Here is a 22424-nt window from a genome sequence, read left to right as displayed (position 1 = left end):
GCGACCCCTCCTCTTGCAGCTTGTGTGTACCTCCTTCCGTTTCACTGCCCTGCCCGCCACACCTGTCTCTCCGCTTTCTCTTTGTACCACGTTCCTCGAACAAACGTTGTTAAACATCTGGACACAATGGTGAGCAGGGCAGACAAGCCCACTTCCCTTAAGGAATTTAGTCTATGAGGAGGGGAGGTAGACTACCAACTACGGCTGTGATGAGAAATCAGGAGTGAGGAGGTGTTCTAGGGCCACTGACCTAGTCCTTGGAGGGAAGATCATCGGGAGGTGGGGCGCGAATCATTTTCCAGCAGAAAGAGCCCACGAAGTAAAAACTAGAGTGGCTTGTGAGGGTGAGAAGGTAGGCAGGATCCAGGTTATACACGACCTTGGTTTTAGCATACACATGACGACCTTGGACTTCATGGTAACCCCTAAAAGTTAAATGTGATATTCAAATGCGTATTTTAAGATCCGTGTAGCCAGAGTGTGGGGACTGGATTGGATGGCAGCAACAGAGGAAGCAGGGGGACCAGCGAGTAAGGCTCCCCCAGCAATCCTGTGATGGCTTGGAGGAGGTCAGGAGACAGGAAGGACAGCTGGACAGATTTGGAAATGTCTGGCCCTGTCTTAGTGATCGGCTGTGTTCATTAGCTGGCGGCAAGGTAATATACAACAAAGAGGACCTAGGGCTGAGTTCCTGAAACTTCTACCGTTTCGAAGTTAGGAAAAAGACAAAGAATGGCAGGAAAGTGGGAGGGAAACCGGGTGGGAGGAACTGTTAAGAGAGTGCTTTCAAAAAAGAAGTGGGCAGTGGTATCACATACGCTAGAGAGGCCAGAGAAATGTAGGAAGGTGGAGAAGATTGTGGAGAAGGCTGACTGTTGCCCATCAGCAGGATTAGCTGGATGGGGAAATGGAATCCTGAAAAGGACTTTGGCCAAGTGAGAGGACTAGAGCAGGTATGTCTATCCCTCTCCGTAGTATCTTTCTCTCGTTTTAACAAGTTTAATGAAAACAAAATCAAACACAGAAGGGCTAATATCGAATGTCCGAAGTCTCCCCGCTGCAAGAGGCAACAACTTAGAGATGTTTTGCTTATATATCTAAGTAACCTGTTTCTCAATTCTAGGTGTTGGTAATATATTATGTATTGATTTTCTGCTCTTACAACCTTTCCGCTCTCTTCCCACGGTAGTTTTATGCTACCAGTTTTTAGGACAATCAATAAAGTGCTCACATGGTAAGTACTGTTTACTAGAGGGCCTAGGAGTGTTCTGTGATTACATTTCCTTTCCTGAACAGCTTTATTCCTGCAACTTCAGTCTGCTTTTCTTCCGTGACATTCCCAACTTTTCAAACTTTCAATCACAACATATTTTATTCAGTCCTTTTTAGCCAGGTTTACGGAGGAGTAATTGGCGTGCATCACTGCAGCAGGTTAAGGGGTGCGTACAGCACGATGGCTTGGTTTATGTACCTCGTGAAATGATAAATGCCATCCATTCGGCGACTGAACCTTCTTTATTCTGAAAGTCCTTGGGAACCTGAGTCAGAGCCCTGACTCCAGCCTGGACTAACCGCTCTCTAGAAACTGCCATCCCGGGTTTTTTTCCCCTCGCTGCTCTGAAATGGATTCTGTTTCCTCTCCTGTAAACTCCTTGTTTTGGTGACATGTATCTTTAACTTCCTTAAGAGATTGTGAGGTTCCTCTTAACTTTTGAGAAAGTTTGTCTCTTTTCCCCATTAGAACTTCTAATCTGTTGTTAACAGAAACATTTTGGGTTATGTAGTATATGAACTGCAAAATGCACCTAAATTCTTAATTTATCTTCAGTTCTAAAGTTTGAAAAAAAATTTTTTTTCTTTTAAAGATGGCAGATCTCTTCAAAGCTCTCCATCCTTTCCTTGTTTCGTGAACCTGTGGTTACTTCACTCTCCGGTAACTCCCAACAGCAGAATGCCTGGGTCTGTTAGCTACTTTTCCCTTGGTTTTCAGCAACTCAAGTCTTCTTTCTAGAATACCTAATGGTTTTTGAGTAAATGCTGAGCACTGTGTACTAGAAATCACAGAGGCTCTTGAATTAGATCTTCCTGCGGAGGGCTAAGTCCTCTCCCAGCAAGGACATCACCTGTAATCCCGATGGGTCGAGTTTCAGATCTCCACGGAGATCTCCCGCACGGCGACCGCAAGTGCAAGTGTGCAAGTGGCTGCTGCCACCTCTGCTCAGCTCACTAGCATCCAGCTACTGCTTTCTGATGAGCCCTTTGTGGGCAGGTCTTACACGGACAGCAAGCAGTTTAGCAGCAAATGTTTTGAGGGAAGGCTGCCCATGGAACTGGGGGCTCAGCGGCCCATCTGGAAATTCTACCCTTAAGTCCAACCTGTGCGGTCTAACCTGTGTGAATTCAACTCAGCGGACTGCCATTTTCTGAGTCTATTCCCCTAGACTCAAGTGGCAAATGCCCTCGGGGAACAGGGGAGGGCTAACAGGTTCACCTGTGTGCTTTCCTTTTCTTAGGCATCACCCTCCAGCCAAGCTCCCCAGTACCTTCTGCGGATTTTGTCCGGGCTTCGTGTAACATGCCGTGCCACGCTAGCCCCAAACCCTGCTCTTCACGGCCAATTCCAGAAGCGCAGGTGCAGTATCTGGTATATCTATGAGCATATACTAACTAGAGGCACGGAGTTCTCTTTTAGTCCCTAAATTCTTCCTTCCAGAACCAGTTTTTTCATTTAGGTTGTGGTCTCCTGCTGCAGGATTTTCTCCATTGGCTGTCATTTTTGCACGGTTAGGTAGAATGAGGCAGTTAAAAACCATAATCCTTGTGTCAGTCAGATTTAGCGGACAGGCTGCCTCTGGGTTACCAGACCAAGTTTACCTATAGACTGAGAAAATCCTCAGACACAAAAATAGGTCCTGTATTTGCCTATGCAGAAAATGCCCAGCTCCTAGGCATCCCGAGGGCTGAAACGGAGGACAGCCATTCCAGGCAGCGATTCTGGAGTTTGCTACACTTGTACTTGCAGCTGTGGTCTCGAGCCCCTCTGGGGTTCTGTGAGGCTCACTGGCTTCCTTCTCAAGGGGTCACCAGCCTGATGTGTCCTCACCCTCCGGAAATGGCCGGAATCTCAATTGCTGATGGAAGCTCTCCGGGTCTCGTTAACCCTCCACTGACACTGGCAGCCAGAAGTAAAAATACTCATGAACTTGCTATCATTAACCACAGGCCCTTTGCACTCCCCACCTTGTGCAGCTGCTCTGTGGCACCCCATCTTGTCCCTCTGCAGCTTGTGCTCCTGATTCATCTCCTCAGCCTTTCCCTGCTCTCCCAACTCCGGCAACAGCTTCCCTTTCACACAAACCTGCGGCTCTCACTGAGCAATAGTGTCTGGAGCCCCACCTGGCCACCAAGACAAGGGCAGGGATGGCCCCACAGGGAACGTGTGGCAGACATTAAAAAAAGAGGAAGGAAATCACAAAGGGACCAAAAATCCTAATGGAGGGAACCCTTAGAGAACACCTCCTTATCCCATTTTAAGCAGGTCTGGTGTAGTGTGGGTAGGTCCAGCCTTAGGTCGTCATAAAGCCCAGGCCCTTGGCAGGCCCTGGGACACAAACCAAAGTGGGACTATCAACAGTCAGGTGACGACCCTGGTGGGGGAAATACAGGAAGAGCAGTGAGGAAACCAAGGTGCTCGTTATCAACAGGAAATTAATTTTATTTTTAAATCTGAGGGGCCTGAACAATAAGGAGACTCCTACCCTTGGCTGGCAAACTTGGGTGGTGGCCAAGGTCAGGGGAGAGGATGACAGCAGGGGGTGGGCAGGAACACGTCCAAAACAAAACAGGGGAAGGCCCTCATCACTCTGGTGCGGCCTCCATCAAATACCCGTTCTCTGGAGCAAGATACCCATCGCCTCCCTCAGATTCCATGTACATGTCTCGGCTTTCGTTGCCCAGACCCTCCAGCCCGTTGTCCTGGCCGCCACCACCCCCACCTCGGGCCTCATCCCTGCCCCGTTCGCCACCCCGCTCCCCCCGCTTGTGCTCGCGATCCCGGTCTCGGTCTCGGTCCCGACGCCGCTCCCGCTCGCTCCGGTGGCTCCGTCGTCGTTCCCGGTCACGATCCCGGCCCTTCTCCTCTGGACCATCAGGGCCGTCAGGACCCAGCTCCCCAGGAGGCCCATCGTCAGGAGGCGCATCGCCGGCCTCAGAGGGCTCTGCCATGTCACCACCACCTCCGCCACCACGCAGCTCCTCCTTGCGCTCCCGCTCCCGTCGTGCCCGCTCCCGGCTCCGGCTACTTCGCCGCTTCCGTTCCCGGTCCTTGTCCTTGCTACGCTCCCTAGAGCGCCTCCGCTCCTCCTTGTCGCGACTCCGTGAGCGCCGCCGCCGGTCCCGAGAGCGGGAGCGTCGCCGTTCTCGCTCCTTGTCTCGCTCGCGGCTTCGTTCCCTGCGCTCCCGCTCGCGGTCCCGGTCCCGGTCCCTGTGGGGCAGCGGGGAGGGGCCGGGCCTGGATGAGGTGGGCAGAGGTTTGTGGCAGGGCTCCCCCACGTGACCACCCCCATCCCAGGACACCAGCTGCCCAATCTTACCTCTCATCATAGCGGGAAGTATCGTCCCGGCCGGAATGCCGGATGTTCACGTCGGCCCCGCCTCTTCTGGTCCCACCGAGGCCACCTCCTAGGGTGAGAACAGGCGAGAGCGCGTCAGTCTGGGCAGAGCGCTGAGGGAAGGGAAATGGGCACCGAAGAGCGAAAGGAAGGACTGCAGCCACACTAGGAGAGCCACGCCTTACAGACACGTGAGGACTTTCACAAGGTGCCAGCTGGGAAACACCTGCACTCAGACTCCAAAGCGCATGCCCCAGCCTCCAGATACCGCAGAGCCTCGCACACCCTTCCCACGCAGCGGCCGCCTCACACCGCCCTAAGCCGGTAACTTTTTTTAAAAAAAGATTTAATTATTTGATAGAGAGCATGAGTGGGGGTGGGGCAGAGAGAGGGAGAAATAAGACTCCCCGCTGAGCAGGGAAGGGGCTCAACCCCAGGACGCAGAGATCACGCCCTAAGTCAAAGCAGACACTTAACCAACTGAGCCATCCAAGAGCCCCAAGCCAGTGACCCTCGGAACTGACCTGCCTCAAAGCCTCCACTGGCTTCGCACTGCCCACCTTTCAACGGGTGGCCCCCGGTTCTTTACGTTCTGGGTGGTCTCAATCTCCTCGCAGCCTCCATCTCCCTTCTGCCCCCGTCTGCGATCACTCCTCTCTCCCTAGAATCTCACCCTCCCTGGGGAGCGAACGTACTCACCCTTCCCATCTTAGCCGGAGCGGCACTTCCTCAGGCCTGCCCTGACCTACTGGACTCGGCCGCCCTCCACCATACACTCACAGACCGCACGCGCCTCCTGAAACTTGCGGGATCTCACATTTACACACCCGTGCGAGTTGAGGGGCGCCTGCCTTTCCCGGCAGACTCTCAGCACCGTCAAGGTCAGGACTGACTGGCCCTGCTCGCCGTAACCAGCACGTGGTACAGCAGCCAAAGGATGAAAGTCTAGTGCTAGAGTCGGGTGACTGACCCAACGACTCCAAGGAGCAGGAGCGCGCCTTCTGCAGATGGGAAAACAAAGTCACTTGCACAGGGCCTTGGCTACGAAGGTGCAGAACCGGGCTCAGGCTCCCAGCCGACTCCAGAACTTCCCCTCTCGTGCCCCTCTCTGCACCACTCGGACTGGAAGAAAGATTCAGTGAGGCAGGCCCGAGTTCCATATAAGGAAACGGCTTCTAGCAATGCCAGTGAAAAAGGAGAAAGACCGTTTGGAGAGCAAACATTCTAGCCGGGAGAGGCCACTGCCAGGCATCTGGAACATCACAGGCAGGGCGTAGCACGGGCTGTCTCCCCTTTTCAGGTCACGATCCAGCTGTGGATCCCATCATCTATCGGATGACTTGCAACCAATATATTAAAAAAACAAAATAAAACAACAGAACATAAAATACTAGTACACATTCCCTGTAAAAAAGATAATTATTGTTCACAGAACTTTTGTTCTGGATGCTATTTTTCCAGATATATACTGGGTCAGGATGTACTGCTATCACTAAGCCCGAATGCCAGCTGAACTAGAAGACTCTGAGATTCCAGAATCCTACAACTGCAAACAGCACACTCTGAAAAACTCACGCCACCCCAGAGAAACAAGGGGAGGTAAGGAGCGCTCTCCTGTCTGAGGCTCAGCAGGTGCACATGTGGTCTGGGCCACCCAGGCCAGGCCAGGGTGAGAAGAGTGACGGGGAGGCGGGAGAAGAGCAGCAGTCCTGCACCCGCCTGAGGTGTCGGCCAGCGTAGGACCGCCTCTCTCGGAGAGCCGTCACTCACCCTCGCAGGAGCAGGTCCTTCATAGGCCTGAGAGGATGGCAGGACCGCAGCCCCAGGTCCAGGCCCCATACTGAGCCCCTGAGATCCAAGCACCGCAGAGCACAGAGACACACCCAGGACTAGGAGTAAAGTGGAAGTGGCACGGGGCCTGTGCAGGGAAGCACAGAAGAGACCAGTCTGCGGGGAGAGCAGGCAAGGTGGACGTGGGCTGCAGGGACGCCAGGGGCAGCTCTGGGCAGCTCTAAGGCCCAGCTGCCCGGTGCACGGGAGGCCCATCACACATGTCTGGGCTCCAAGGGACTCCCAGGATTCTTTCCCAACAAGGCTCCTTTGTGCTTTAAAAACCTCAAATGTGCTCTTAGTACTTGCAACCAAACTGACCTTGACTGACAGGCTGAGTAACAATCAGAGACAGACAGAGGCTGTCCATGTCTTGCTCCTGACTGAAAGCACAGTACACAGCTGGTAACCGATGAATAAACAAAGGAGCGAGAGCTAAGACTATATGGGTGACAGCGAGATCTTCATGAGCCCTACCGTGTGCCACTTGCCAAGCTGGGCATCCTGGGCTGAGCTCAGTGAACTCTGTAGTTACCCCGACTTTCCAGGATCAAGGGAAATGAGGCAGGAAGAGGAGCAAATGCACCAACTAGTAAGTGCACAAGCTGCCATCTGGTCCCAGACTCGCCTCTCCAAGCCGGGGCTCCCGCTCATCGGTGACCCAGAATGAGAAGCCAGCCACCAGGAAGGATGATGTGACAAGAGAAGCTGGAGGGAGGGAGGGTATGATGAGCAGCCAGGCAAGGCGAAAGAGGAAGGGGAGACAGGAAGCAGCAGAGGGATGCAGAAGGGGGTCAGGCCCACCGGGGCGCAGTCCCGGCAGGAAGTGCTCACCTAGCCGCCGGGGCCGCCAGCCCTTCACAGTTCGGCCCCTCTCCACATCCACAAGGACTCTCCTGCCATCAATCTTCTTGCCGTCTGCGTGCTTGTAAGCGGCTGCAACAGACGTGGGGAGGGGGGAGGGGGAGGAGTCCCCAGAGGGTCCTCTAGTCAGGACAGGGCCCAGCTCTGTGGCATCCCCAACCGCACGTCCCCATCAATGCACTCTGTGCGCACGCGCACACACACGCACACGCCCACCAGACAGCCAGGCAACTGACAGCCAGACCAACCCTCTCCCAAACCAGGAGGGGCCTGCTCCATCTTGGCACCTGTTTATCACCCCCCCAATTGCTACTGGGGGGGAGCAAGACCACCCCAACCACCACGCCCCTGGGCACCCAGGCCCTTCCTACTCCCATTTGACAGAGCAGCCCCCTCCTGCCCAGGCGGCCAAAGTTGCTGCAAAGAAACCGGAGGTTAACTTAAGGCTGGACTCTGCTGTGGGGGAGGGCTCCTCCACAACCCAAGGCATGCACCCTAAACCATCATGCTGGGGCAGGAGGCCCAGCTGGGCCGCTCTGCACCCCAGTTCACACCGGTTTTCCTTTTTGTTTTTTTGTGTTTTTTTTTTGGGGGGGGGGAGGTGAGCGTGGGGGGAACAGACATCAGAACAGAAAATGAACCAGAAAAGGGTGGGAGAAATCTTTAGGAGATGGCAGGGAGCAGAAGGGTGGGTTATGGTGCTCCCAGGGGGCCTGGAGGGGCCCCCTACAGCAGCTGGGGGAGAGGGAAAGTGGAGGGAGGCATGGGAGGCGTGCGGTGCTACCGACAATTCCTGCCTTACCTGAGCCGACTGACTGCCACCCAATCCCAGCCCCCATCCCATCTCTCCCTCCACACCCCCAGCTCAACACATGCTGGGAGGCCAACCCCAGCCGGAGCCTCTCGGGATGGGTGAGGAGTAGAGGGGGAGATTCAGGGAGAGGCAAGTTCCTGCTCTTGGGCAGGGCACAGTGATGGGCAGGCCTGATCCCGGGTCTGTCTTACACGGGGCGTCGGGAAGGCCAAAAAGGTCTCTTTCCCACCCCCAGCCCTGGCCTAGGGGGTTGTCCTCAACCAACCACAATACCCTGCCCCGCCCCAGCCCTCTCCCCCCCAAATAACAACCAGAGGAAGAGAAAAAGGTGCCATTTACCGATGCCGGCCTTGCGGGTGTCCAAACCGAGCGGGATGGGGGGGGCTCGGCAACTCCTGGGGGCCTGGCGAGGAGGCGGGCTTCCCGGGGGGGGGACACGGGACCGCTTACCTGGAGCCCCCAAGCTTACCTGAGCACGCGCACAGACCCCACACCCACCACCATGGGGTCAGCTAAAGCTACAGGGAAGGTAAGTTGGGGGTTCTAGGGAGCCACAGAGAGTGAGAGGAACCACATCTCCTGCACCACCTGGAGACAGGCAGAGGAAGTGGTGGACCCCAAAGAAACCTCATGGAGGCCTTGAAAGACGGGGGGAGACAAGGGTTAACGTCAAGTCTAGGAGCTGGTAAAGCCCAGGGACTAGCTTGTTGAATTTTTAAAAAGAAGGCTGGGGAGACCTTAGCGAACCTGTCCACCCTTACCTTTCCCAGTAAAGTCCACACTAAACTAAGCACACGCCCCACCCCCTCGCAGCACATAGAAGGACTTTTCCACCTCGAATTCCACACTCCCTCCCACCACCTGCCACTCAAAAGGCTGGCACACAAGGAGACAGCCTGGGGGGTCCAGGAGATGGAGTGCTGCCTGTGATTTGAGGAGGAGGGGCCATTTGGCCCCCAAACCCAGAGGAGGGTAGTGGGGGAGAAGGGATTTAAGGACCGGGAACACAGTCAAGCAAAGGAACCCTGCTCTGGTTCAGTATCCCAAACCCCAGAAGAGGCCCAACCCAAGAGTACCAACAAAGAAACCATGTGACATGTGTACTTCTAGGCTTCTCTTTCTCTCCCTCTCTTAGGTCTCTAGACAGTGGAAGGGTCTTAAGTAAAATCTACAACACCTTCAGCTGCTTGCGGCCTGGCACTCAGTCCCTCCCACACCCCAACCCCCAATTCCATGCACTCTGCAGAGCCGCTGGCCACCACAGCCCTTTGGCAGGCCTCAACCATGATAAGGCAGACAGAAAAGGGGCACAGCACCCTGAGTCTAGCAACCAAAAAGATTCTCCAGGGCCACCACAGTGACAGCCCCACAAAAGCACGGGCGCCAGGAGCAAAGGGTTGAAGGGTTCCCCATGGAGCCCTCACCCTAGTGCGCCCTGTCTGCGGTATTCCCGTCACCCTGCCGCTGACGCCATGAAGCCAGGTTAAGTCAGGGGTTGAGTGGAGCCCGACCAGAGAGGCTAGCTGCCTTTCCCGTCAGGGCTGATCCTTCCCTTCCTGGGATCAGCAAGACTATCAGCATATATGGACTGGGGAAAGGGTTGGCAGGAGGGACAAAGGGCACCCAAACAAGGCAAGGGTTCTGGGTGCGGGGAGGCTGAGGGGCGACTGGGAATGGGAGGAGGGATGCCTCGCTGCTCCTGAGCTGCCTGGCTAAGCTGGGCTGGTGTGCGGGGCTGCGTGATCTTACCCATGATACAAACCCTTATACCAACCATACACTGAGGTGTTGTAAGGGGAGCGTAAGCATCAGCTGCAAGCCAGCTGCGTGGTGGCTGCAGTGACAATAAGAACAGTCAATTAATACGGCGGCCCCTGGACACGCCGCAGCCCTGCCCGCCCCCCCCCACCCGTCCCTGCCCGTGTGGACGCCGCCGCAGCCTCAAGGGGGGCTTTGCAGAGGTGGGGGCAGGCGCTAAGCACGCCTACCAACCCACTGCCCGCTGAGGAACAGGGTGGGGGGCTGAGGGTGGGGAGGCGGAGGGTCGGGTGGCCCAGCCCCAGCGCTGCTGAGGGAAAGAGAGGGCAGGTTCAAAGGCCAGTCCTCATTCCATCCTGGCCGCCCCCAATGCTGGTGGGGGGAATGGGGAGAGGCTCCCCAAACATCCGACCCCTCCCCCACCTCCAGCTGGCCCCAGCCCCCACCCAGTTCCCTCCTTGCCCCTGAGGTTCAACGTGTGACACTTACCTCCCCAGGTTCACACACACACACACGTTGTGGGGGGTTTTGGTTTTTGTTTTTTAAAAAACACGTATATATAAAAAAAAAAAAGATATATCAGAAACAGAGGGAGGAGGAGGAGAGACATCGCTAATGTCAGGTTTGGCAGGGTGGGGGTGGGGACAGACGACGGGAAGGGGCCGGGCAGCAGAGGAGAGAGAGGGCCAGCGCACAGGGCTCAGGCCGGGAGGTACTCACAGTGCATGTCTCGCTCATGCTCGTACTCAATGAAGGCGTAGCCTCGGGGCTTTCCTGACCGCTTGCTGTAGACCATGTGTATCTGGGCGGGGTGGCAGGCAGAGATCAGTTCTCCGACTAGGAAATCCCACCCCTTCAAGCACCAGCCTGTGCGCAAGGCCCCCGGCTGGGCGCTGCCAGCGACAGAGGCCGCAGACCCTCTCCCCGTCCTCAGGAGCCCAGAATGACCACGGCTCTCACAGCGCCGCGTCGGCAGCGTAATAGTCCCCAGCCCTCGGCCAGAGCGCTCACGGGACTTTTCAGTGAATTTAAGACATGTTGCTTAAACATGAAGCCTTCCTCTGAAACAGGAGTCCGCACACACATTTACGCTTTTTCTCGGAAGAGGCCAGACGGCAGGTACTTCCAGCTGAAGGCCTCAGGGTCTGACTACCTGACTCTGCCTTCAGAAACAGCTGCTACAGACAACAGTGAATAAAGGGGCTCGGCCGGGCACCGACGAGCCCATATTTACAAACAGCAAGTTTGCAGTTTGCCTACTCGTACCCTAAATCAACAGAAAGCCGCCCTCCCTGCTACCTAAAGCCAGCTGCGTGTTAGTGCACTCAGAATGTGAACGCAGGCCACGGACTCTGAAGCCCCAAAATGACGGGGCGCATCCTTGGGGCCGGGAGCCAGCCTTCTCCCTCCCTGCATCGCACCCCAATTCGAGTAGCCAAAGCCCCAGTTCACTCACTCTTTTGATGGGTCCGTACACCTCAAACTCTCTCCGGAGCTTCGATTCTGTCGTGTCATAGTTCTATCAGGAGACAGACGCAACATTAAGATGGAGAAGTGAGCCATCCCAAAGCCCTTAGCATTCCAGGACTTAGCCTATTGTCCTTTGTCCCACACTCAAGCTCTTAGCAGCCCAGGGATCTAGGCTCCTCTGGCGCTCCAGGGGTGGGGAGCTGGGGACTCACCACTCTAGCCACGAAGAGAGTCTTAAAGGCATCACCCTGAGCATTGGGATCATTGTGAGGGTCCCCTGCACGAGAAGAACACAGTGTGTAAGGACTGAGTGTCCACAGCCTCACCCAGCAAGACAGACACACACAGACGGGCAGAGGCCTGTTAGATAGAAGAAAACCGCTGGTGACCTGGAGACCTTGGGCATGCTCCTCTCTCCAGCTGCCCTAGAGCACAGTGGCCCTTCTATGAGTAGTCAGCTTAGGCTGACAGGGGAAGGGGGGAGGCTGACCTCAAGCTGACTGGGCGGGACCACCCTCAATGCCATTCAGACCTATACATGTGAAGGCTCCAGTCCCTTCGGGGGGAAGACTGGGCACCTCTGTGGAGGCAGCCAGATCACCACTGGTGTGGGGTGGGGCTGGGGGCTTTCCTCCCTCACCTGCAGGGCCGCACTGCCACCCAATGGCACAGCCTGCAACACAGCCCGTGGGAAAACCTTAGCTCAAAGGCTGGGAGAGGGCCCCAGAGAAGCAGAGCCTTGTTTTCTTCCCTATGTGCTTTGGCCTCTGTGCCTCAGGGAGAAAGCCAGGGCACAAGATGCTGATCAGATTCTCCGCCCACAAGGCCACTGAGGAATAACCATCTCTGCAGACAGGAGCCAAAATCTACTACAGAACCCATTTCGGAAGGGATTCTGAAGGCTCAGACCCAGGAAGAAGTCCTTCTCAGACTATGGTGACCCAACCCCACACGATGGCCCTCGACTCCCGCCAGGGCCCCAGAGGCACCCTGCCCAGTGCCCAGCGGAGGCGGTTCCTCCATGACACAGTGCCGCCCTCAGGAACGACCTGCCGTGTTGTAGGGGAACAGGAGAAAAGGAACGTTAATAATTCATCGCACATATAATCAGGTCCCGACGCTGTGCTGGATGCTGAGGATTTGTCATCTCGCAAATGGAAACAAAGCCAACCCCTGAAGCGTGGAAGAGGAAGAAGCATCAGAGGAGCGAAGAGGCCAAGCCCGGCTTCACACCCCAGCCTGACCTCACGGGCCGGGGGTTCTAACTACCAGGCTCCACGCTGAACGTCCAGGCACCGGCTTCCCAGGAAGATAGTCCAGGTGTTGCAAAAAGCCAGCGAAATAAAGTTCCAGATCTGTTTCCTGTGAGGGGCTGCACTGCAAAGTGCAAGGTGACTTCAGAGAATTTACTAAAAACCAGCAGACCGAGCCCACATCTAAAGGAATAACTACCTGGAAACTGATGGCAGCCTTTGAAGACAACCCCATCTTTCCGCCTGCCCCCTTAAGCCGCTCACCCTATGTCACCCCTCCGCGCTGTCATTTTCTGTGCCCTGGTCTCTAGGTCTGTGCCAGGCCGCTCTCATCCACTCATTTCACAGGTACCCATTAAGGACTAGCGAGTGCCTGGAGCCGTCGTTAAGTGTCCAGGATTTCACAGCAAACCGGACCAGAAGAGAGCTGTGCCCTCTTGGAGATCAGACACAAATGCAGGAAGGCTGGCCGTCAACAAGGTAAGGAAACCGTTTAGTTCTATCAGACAGTGACAGACCCAGGCAGGAGAGCTGTAAGTGGAAGGTCAGGAAAGACCTCAGTGGGATGAGGGCATCTGACCGAAGACCCGGAAATCTCAGGGCAGCAACAGGAAATGCATCTGCCAACACCAGGCAGTAGGTGGTCGAACAGGTGCAGCAGGAATGCAGCAGTGGGACTGCTGCCTGGGGGAGTGGATGCCCGGTGGGCAGCGTGGAGGTGCCCAGCAGCCCGCAGGTACACTGCGGCGGGCTCTGTGGTTCCTGCTTCCGCGAGGGGCCCATGAGTGTGACTAAAAGCCAAAGCTAGCGTGGCCAGCCAAGAGCACCCTGTACCTGAAAAAAGAACACGTCAGCACAATGACCGCAGCAGAGAACTAGAGCCGGTCGGCAGGTCACCAGTGAGCGCTCCGTCATGCTGGCAGAGAAATTCTGCCTTTGGGAAATCCTTGGCTAAAGGGCTGATGGAGGCAGAACCCAGGGCAGGGGCTCAAAGGACCGTCCTGGGTGGTGGGGAAACCTCATGAGACTTTTGGGTCGCGGGTAAAGTATCTCAGAACTACAGTAGGGGGCGCCTGCGTGGCCCAGTGGGTTAAGCCTCTGCCTTCAGCTCAGGTCATGATCTCAGGGTCCTGCATCGGGCTCTCTGCTCAGCGGGGAGCCTGCTTCCCCCTCTCTCTCTGCCTACTTGCGATCTCTGTCAAATAAAATCTTAAAAAAAAAAAAAAAAGAACTCTCAGTAAGCATACTAGGCCTCAACAAGCCTCGATTTTCCTTGTCTTAAAAATATGAGTAATAACCCCTGCCATGCCTCGAAGCTGTGAGAAATCAATCACAGAACGCAGACCAATCGCTTTGGGAAGGACAAGGTCCCCTCGAAGGGCAGCCGTTTACTGCGATGAGGCACGACATGCTTCAGCAGTGGGAACAGAGACTCTCGGACAGACGCATAAAAACCCTAATGTACTTGATCCATTCTTTTTTCTTTTCAATTATGCAGAAGTCCAAACATGTAGGACTGCAGAAAACAATACAACGAACCTATAGAAACTGCTTCAATTATCAACCTTGGCCACATCCGTTTCAACTGCACCCCAATCCCACTGAGGTATTTATTTTTTTAAAAAAGGGTTTATTTATCATTTGACAGAGACACAGGAATAGAAGGAACACAAGTAGGGGAAGCGGGAGAGGAGGAAGCAGGCTTCCTGTCGAGCAGGGAGCCTGATGCGGGGCTTGATCCCAGGACCCTGGGATCATGACCTGAGCCAAAGGCAGAGGCTTAACCTACTGAGCCACCCAGATGCCCCTCACTGAAGTATTTTAAATCAAACCCCTTTTATACCATTTCAGCCCCTAAAAGAGACTTTTTTTTTTTTTTTTTTTTTTTTTTTGGACAGAGAGATCACAAGCAGGCAGAGAGGCAGGCAGAGAGAGAAGAGGAAGCAGGCTCCCCGAGAGAGCAGAGAGCCGGATGCGGGGCTCGATCCCAGGACTCCGAGATCATGACCTGAGCCGAAGGCAGCGGCCCAACCCACTGAGCCACCCAGGCGCCCCTAAAAGAGACTTTTAAGAAACCAGAACCACCACACTGTTATGGCACCTTAACACATTACTTCCTTAACTGAACACCCAGTACTCAAATGCCAATTGTTTCAAAACTGGATTTTCAGAGTTAGCTCATTTAAATCTGGATCCAAACAAGTTCCACCCACACCACGTGGCTGACAGCTTTTGATTCCTTAATCCATACAGTCTGGCTCCCTGCCAGCCTCCCTTGTCACTTAACTGGTTAAAGAAAACTGTGTTACAAGTTTGTTGTCTATAATTTCACACATTCTGAATTTGGCTGACTGCACCTCTGTGGTGGTGGTTGTCATTTAACACAACAAGACCCCATTCCTAAAAGTGGGGGAAATAACTTCGAGGGGGACAAATGATTTACCCAAGGTCACTTGGCTGCAATGGACAGAATCGGGGTTAAAGCGCAGTGGGTAAGACAGCAAGGCCTGTGCCTTACCAACCGAGCGAACAGACTCCAGGCTAACTGGGGCCAACGGTTCCGCGTGCCAGGTCCTGTGCTAGCCTGGGGCCATCAAAGTGAGCAAATCCCAACCGAACCCTGCTCTCTCCGGGCAGTCGGGAAACTCCAGTGCAGAGAGATCCCTTTCAAATCCCCCACGCAGACCGAAGTGACCAACCTGCAGTGGGTCTCGGGGCTTTCAGCACACAAAGGGACTCCACCTGAGCAAGGAAGTCACAGCTGAACGGGGATACAAAGGGCTGCTACAAAGGTGTCATCACAGACTGGGGGAAGAGTCTGGGCAAAAGCCCAATGACAGAAGACCTTCTGGCAAGAATGAGGCATAAGAAGAGGCAGCTGCAGCTGGAGCCGAGGGGAGCATGGTGCCCGACGTATCTGGAACAGTGGGCAGGAAAGAGACTTTGGTCTTTATGCCAAGAGCAAAAGGAAACTGTTAGAAAAGGGTAGAATCGGGACACCTGGGTGGCTCAGTGGGTTAAGCCACTGCCTTCAGCTCAGGTCATGATCCCAGCGTCCTGGGATGGAGCTCCACACTGGGAATCCCTGCTCAGCAAGGAGCCTGCTTCTCCCTCTGCCTCTGCCTGCCACTTTGCATGCTTGTGCTTGCACTCTGTCTCTTTGTAAATGAATAAAATCTTAAAAAAAGAAAAGAAAGAAGTAGAGTCATACTTAAAAGACCCAAAGAACTTGGTGGAGACAGAGATGTAGGGAAACCAGTTAGACTGTTACTGGGTGTGTGGACAGGAGGGCACTTGGGTGGTAGCAGACATGGAGAGAAGGGTCAGATGTGAGACAGAGAGCAACAGGGACAAGCTGCGGTGACAGGCTGGGAAAAGGAGGGAAAAAAAAATGTTAAAAGCAATGGGCGAGGGGCGCCTAGGTGGCTCAGTGGGTTAAAGCCTCTGCCTTCAGCTCGGGTCGTGATCCCAGGGTCCTGGGATCGAGCCCCACATCAGGCTCTCTGCTCGGCAGGGAGCCTGCTTCCTCCTCTCTGCCTGCCTCTCTGCCTACTTGTGATCTCTGTCTGTCAAATAAATAAATAAACAAAATCTTAAAAAAAGAAAAAAAAAAGCAATGGGCGACCCACGAAAGAGATCATCACTTGCAAGGCCACACAGCCATGTTCCATTGAAGAAAACATCCAAGGATGGGACGCCTGGGTGGCTCAGTTGGTTAAGCGGCTGCCTTCGGCTCAGGTCATGATCCCAGGGTCCTGGGATCGAGTCCCACATCGGGCTCCTTGCTCAGCAGGGAGCCTGCTTCTCCCTCTGCCTCTGCCTGCCTCTCTGTCTGCCTGTGCTCGCTCGCTCGCTCTCCCTCTGTCCCTGACAAATAAATAAAATCTTTAAAAAAAAAAAAAAAAAAGAAAACATCCAAGGAGACCAGGTGGGTGGGAGGAGGAAAATCTGAATGCGGTTTGGACGCATACCAAAGATACCTTTGAGGCATCTGAGAATGGCAAGAAAGGAACTGCAGTGAGTCACTGCTCAGAGAGTGTGCTCAGCCGATATCCATGTCTTTAGATGTTAGGACTCTGGGGGGGCTCAGTTGGTTAGGCGGGGGGCTAAGTCGGTTAGGCGTGCGACTCTTGGTTTCGGCTCAGGGCATATCTCGGGGTCGTGAAATCGAGGCCAGCGTGAGGCTCCATGCTCAGCTGGGTTCTGCTTTCAATTCTCTCCCTTTGCCCCTCCCCTCAGTTCACACCCGCTCTCTCTCTGAAATTAAAAATATATATTTTGGGGGCGCCTGGGTGGCTCAGTGGGTTGAGCCGCTGCCTTCGGCTCGGGTCGTGATCTCAGGGTCCTGGGATCGAGTCCCGCATCGGGCTCTCTGCTCGGCAGGGAGCCTGCTTCCCTCCCTCTCTCTCTCTCTCTCTCTCTGCCTGCCTCTCTGTCTACTTGTGATCTCTCTCTGTCAAATAAATAAATAAAATCTTAAAAAAATATATATATAAAAAAAAATATATATATATATATATTTTTTTTTTTAAAGTTGGGGGATGGGCGACTGGGTGGCTCAGTGGGTTAAGCTGCTGCCCTTTGGCTTGGGTTGTGATCCTAAGGTCCTAGGATCAAGTCCCACATCAGGCTCCTTGCTCAGCGAGGAGCCTGCCTCTCTCTCTGCCTCTCCCTGCCACTCTGCCTGCTTGTGCGCGGTCTAACAAATAAAATCTTAAAAAAAAAAAAAAAAAAAAAAGTTGGGGTGCCTGGGTGGCTCAGTTGGCTAAGTGTCTGCCTTTAGCTCAGGTCATGATCCCAGAGTCCTGGGATCGAGCCCCACAATGGCTCCTTGCTCAGCAGGGAACCTGTTTCCTCCTCTGCCTGCTGCTCCCCCTGCTTATGCTCTCTCTGAAAAATAAACAAAATCTTTTTTTGGACACAGAGAGAGATCATAGAGAGTCAGGCAGAGAGAGAGGGGGAAGCAGGCTCCCTGCTGAGCAGAGAACCCAATGCAGGGCTTGATCCTAGGACCCTGAGATCATGACTTGAGCCAAAGGCTGAGGCTTAACCCACTGAGCCACCCAGGTGCCCCAAATAAACAAAATCTTAAAAAAAAAAAAAAAAAGGTTAGGCATCTGCATAATTGCCCTGAGGAAAGATGCCTCAAGGAAATAAGGTCCAAAGAGACATGCTTCACCAGCCTCACAGGTGTAGAAGGAAAGCCCAAGTCTTCTGACTGTAAAGCCCTTCTCTGATAGAACCATCTGAGGCTGATATGCCCTTCTTGTGAAGTCTGGTTAATGGCCACAGTGTATCTGGTTCTGTGTCCCAATTCCTCCTATACCTGCAAGGGATGGAAAACTCCCATGGTCAAGGACCAGAAGTGGGGCTGTAACTGCCTCACTGCTTCAGCCCGTGACACCAAACTGGGCTGTGGCAGCCACTCCACGTGCGCTCCCTAGTCGAGGGGGCCCAGCCCAAGGTCTCAAGGCTCCCTTCCTGCCAACCCAGACCCCATCCTAAACCAGTGTTTGGCCAACTTTGTGAACTAAAAAAGTGAACCATCCCACCTTCCCATATTAGAGTCCTGGGGTGGATCAGTGGGAGACAAATGCAAGAGCGTTTGAAGAAGAGATGGGAGAGGAAGAGACACTTACACATTTTTAGCTCTGTCTCCACTTCCTGCTGTCGCCGCTCAATCTTTTCTCGTCTCTGTCAGGAGAAAGGGGGACAACTGAATGCAGAAAGAAGTGCCCTGATATCAGGGAACATCCTGGAGAAAGTAGCAAAAAAAGATGTGGGGCCAACAGGCAAAAATGACATACCTTTCTCTCCATGCGTTCCTCCCGAGTTTCTGCTCGAGTCGGGGGAGGAGCATCTCGAGGGTCCTGGGAACAAGAGAGGTGACAGGGTGGGAGGGACAGAGTTTGCAAGGGACACCGATCCAGAAAACAATAGACACCTCAGCCACTCACTGCCCCCCCAACACAAGCAAACATAGGACAGTTTCCAGGCCAGTGGAAGCGAGGGGGTGGCAAAGATCAAAAACACGGGTCTGTGGACAAATACTATCCACAAACCTCTGCTGGTCTGTGACAAGAGAAATACAGAAACTGGAAGAATTCAGAAACTTCTACAGCAACCGGATAGAGCAGCTTTACACGCCCCGAGCTTAATAAAAATTTGATCTTTTATTCTGTAGTCTTTCTTCAAAGATACAGGAAAATCAAAATCATTCCATTGTATACATATAAACATCACCCTGCAAAAGATTTGTCCTTTATCACAGAAGGCAATCAGGACCAGGGTCGAAGAAAAAGGAGCTGACAGCGCAGTCCAGAAGCAATACCTGGACACCTTCTGATGGTCAGGGTAGTTCTTGAAGGGCTCACCAACCGCTCATTAAACTCTGCCACATGACCTACGCCATCTAGGGTGCCACAGGCCTGCAGCCATTAAATTAGTTTAATTAGCTAATAACATTTCCCCAGGACCGGTTCACCAAGGGTGGCAAATCCTACTGAAGAACCAGTCTCCTGTTATCTCTCCTCTACCTTCAGAGGCCCTTTCTTACTTGATACCAGAACTGGCCTCCTCTGACTTCTGTCTGTGTGCCAGCCCTTCTCGGGTGTGCTCTGACCCACCTGTGATGTTGTCACCCGCAGTTTACAAATGAAAAGACGGAGGGAGGCCCAAAAGCCCAAGCCACGTATGTGTGTTTACCCTGCAGCTGCAGAGCTGAAAATCTCAAGCCCATATGAACACCATCCTATTAATAATAAAACTGGTGACCATGGTAACATTGATGGTTGCTGACAACTTGATGTCAAGCCCTGTACCAAGTTTTGCAGTTAATTCCCTGCCAATACTGTGAGAAAAATACTACTACCCTTTGCTAAAAATGAAGACATCAACTAATTGAACATACCACTCGCCCAAGGTCACACAGCTGATAAATCGTGTGAGCCGAAGATGGCCTGACTCCAAAGCCTGAATCCTCAATTGCTAGTTCCCGAATTTTCCAAAAACAACAATAACAACAACAAAAACCCTACAAGGAATATGGTATCAACCCTATTTAAGACAGGATCGGAAAAAGTGAGTCCTCTGCCTAAATCGCACGGCTAGAAAATGGCCAGAAACCGGACTCCCAAATCCAGCTCTGCAGCCCCCTGAACCCAAACCATTCCAAGTCTGCTCAGTGAACTCACCTCAAACTCTCGAATGTAGGGCGCAATGCCACAGTAAGGTTGGTTGTGGTGTTTTTCATGTGGCAGTTTCTCCAAGGGTGGCAGGTATGGGATAGGGTCACGGGGAGCGAAGAGGGCCAGAAGGTTGGGTGGCAGGAACTGGGTCATCTTGCCAAGTCTGAGAGCAGAAGCAGGACAGGCTTAAGTTAGGGTGACCGGGTACTCATGAGGCCCCTACTGTCCCCTGACTCCCAAGAAAAGAGAGATCCAGGGGCAAGGTCTCAGTATGAAAAAAGGTTTTGTAAGAACACGGGAGTGATCCTAAGGCTCAGTCTGAAAAAGAAACCAGGTTGGGGGGGGGGGGCGGTGGAGAGCACTGTGTGAGGGCGGGGCAAAGCCGCTCAGGGAAACAAAGACTGAAAAAGAGTTTCTGAGGAGGTAAGTGTCAGAGTCCCGAGCAAGGGGCCGTGAGGCTGAGAGGTTGCCTGTGAGCGTGCCGGGGCGGGGGGGCTCAAGGATCCTTACAAGGGAGGATCCCCTCCCCACCCTGGAGAACAGGTTATGGGGGCGGGAATCGCAGGAAGTCCCTCAAGGAAGAGGCTCAGAAGCAACAAGCCCCTCGAGCCAGGGGCTTGTGGGTAATAGATCCAGGCCCCCCACAGACGAAAGGAATTGTGGGTAAGGGTCCAGGCCGCCGAGGCGGCGAGGAAGAAAAAGGCAACACGCCGCAAGGGCCTGTGGGTAAGAGGCCGCGGGAGAGCTGCGGGAAGAGGGCCCAGGTGCCCAGAGGACTCTGGGTAAGGGGTGCAGAGAGGTGCGGGGGCGCGGGAAAGAGGCCCGGCCGCGGGGATAAGACTGGGGCCCACCGCAGGGGGTTGTGGGTAGCGGCTCCGCACCCGAGGAGGCCACTCAGTCACACTCACCCGCCGCGCGGCGCCCTCCTCGGCCTGGCGACGGTCCGGGGGCTCGCGGCGGCTGCTGCGACCCCTCAGCAGCAGGGACTCCTGCTCTGGCTTCGACTCCGGCGGCGTCCGCGTCCGTCTGCCTCCGTCGCCCACCCAGCGCGCGCACCAGGCCGCTGCTCACGAGCCCGCGCGGCCTCGGCTGGCGACAGGGGCAAGGGGTGGAACAAGTCGCAAATCCCTCCGCCGTCCGCGCTGCGCACGCGCCGCTCGATTAAGCACAACCCACACACAAGGACCTGGCGCCGGCGCGGGCACTGCGCACGCGCCGGGTCACTTCCCCGCCCCCCCCCCCCCCCCCCCCCCCGGGCGCCTTAAACTCCTGTGCCGCGGCGGCTGCAGGCCGCAGTGCGCACGCGGGTAGCGCACCCAGCAGGAGCCCTGTCCCATCTTGTACTCACGGCTCCAACCGCCTCTAGCGCGAGACTCCTCGATGCTCCGCCCCTTTCTCCTAACACACTTCCCGGATCTTGTACGCATGTCTGTGTTCGCCTGTACGATAAAATACCCCTCCGCCGCCTGGCAAAGAGTCCCAATGTGAATGGTGTCATTACTTTGAAGTCTAACCTGCCAAATCAGTAACTGGTCTTCCGGCAGCTAGTGTATGCTGGGCACTGTTTGGGCTGTGCAGATGTAGTACGTGACTAAGGCGGTCTTTTTCCTCTTGGAGCTTACATTTTACTGGGGGAGACGATAAGGCATTTAAAAGGAATAAATTTCGGAGAGGGACTTGGGCAGTGAGAGTGGGACTGTTTTAGAAAGGGGATAGTGGAAGGTTCGTCTGGAGAGGTGAAATCCGATCCGGATGGAAGGGAGATCTAGACGAATGAGCAGCAAGTGCAAAGGCCCTGATTTGGGACAGTTGGCAGGAATCCCAAGTTGTTGGCGTGTGAGATCTGAGAGCTGGCAGCCGTGTTACTTAGGACCCTGTAAAGAGTTAGACCTGTAAAGAGTTAAGTGTTGTAGAAGTTTTTCAGATAGATGCAATGGCCTGTTTAATAAAACTACGTCAGTTATTACAAAATTTAACTAATTTTATGGTTCAAGAAACATGTAACATGAAAGCACATACTTTTAAAATATCTTGACATTTGTTTTATTTATGTACGTATGTGGAACTCTGCCATATTTTTGGATCTTTTCTGTGATTCTAAAATTATTTCAAAACAAAAAGTTTAAGGAAAATGAAGCTAAACCTGCTTTATTTTTATGTATTTTTCCCCGTACCATGCGCAAGTAATTACTGTGGCACATCACCTCTGAATGCGTCAGTGGGTGCCTCCTAAGAATAAGGATCTTCTGCATAACCACAAAATTATTTTAACCCCTAGGAAATTTTCCAGCCCATATTCAGATTTTACCAGATGACCCAAGAATATTTGCATTGCTCTCTTTTAATATTGGATACACACACACACAGACATACACATACACACAGACACCTTTTTTGTTGTTCTTGGGTTTTCCCAGAGTCTGGACTGGTTTTCAGTAGAATGTCCCACATTCTGGATTTGTCTGATTGTCTCCTCATGGTGTTTAGTTTGTTCCACTAACCCTGTTTCACCTGTAAAATGGAAATTGAATCTGAAGTTTTGAATAGGTTGAAGTTAAGCATTTTTAGCAAGAACATTTCCCTAGTAATACGGTGAACTTTATCTTGCATCATACTTGAAGGTCCAAAACATGAGATG

General features: G+C 53.7%; 1 protein-coding gene across 3 annotated transcripts; it reads right to left on the bottom strand.

Moving 5' to 3' along the window:
• Positions 1 to 3690: 3690 nt before the first annotated feature.
• Positions 3691 to 20853, bottom strand: SNRNP70 (small nuclear ribonucleoprotein U1 subunit 70). Of its 3 annotated transcripts, none has more exons than XM_047711026.1 (10): positions 20695 to 20853; positions 19793 to 19949; positions 18407 to 18469; positions 18239 to 18293; positions 11559 to 11623; positions 11333 to 11395; positions 10597 to 10678; positions 7275 to 7376; positions 4593 to 4680; positions 3691 to 4510 (listed from the first exon to the last, which is right to left on the bottom strand). In XM_047711026.1, exons 2-10 carry the CDS (start codon positions 19937 to 19939, stop codon positions 3859 to 3861), a joined length of 1317 nt encoding a protein of 438 aa, XP_047566982.1. In that variant the 5' UTR covers positions 19940 to 19949; positions 20695 to 20853; the 3' UTR covers positions 3691 to 3858. The 3 variants fall into 3 exon arrangements, with proteins under 3 accessions (XP_047566982.1, XP_047566983.1, XP_047566984.1); XM_047711027.1 differs by having other exon boundaries at positions 3691 to 4483; XM_047711028.1 differs by lacking the exon at positions 20695 to 20853 and having other exon boundaries at positions 19793 to 19971.
• Between the last annotated feature and the right edge of the window lie 1571 nt (positions 20854 to 22424).

Source organism: Lutra lutra, chromosome 17 (assembly GCF_902655055.1).
Source record: "Lutra lutra chromosome 17, mLutLut1.2, whole genome shotgun sequence".
In the NCBI taxonomy this organism is placed as follows: Eukaryota; Metazoa; Chordata; class Mammalia; order Carnivora; family Mustelidae; genus Lutra; species Lutra lutra.
The sequence above is the reverse complement of the archived record's forward strand: the minus strand, read 5'-3'. Positions and strand labels throughout refer to the sequence as shown.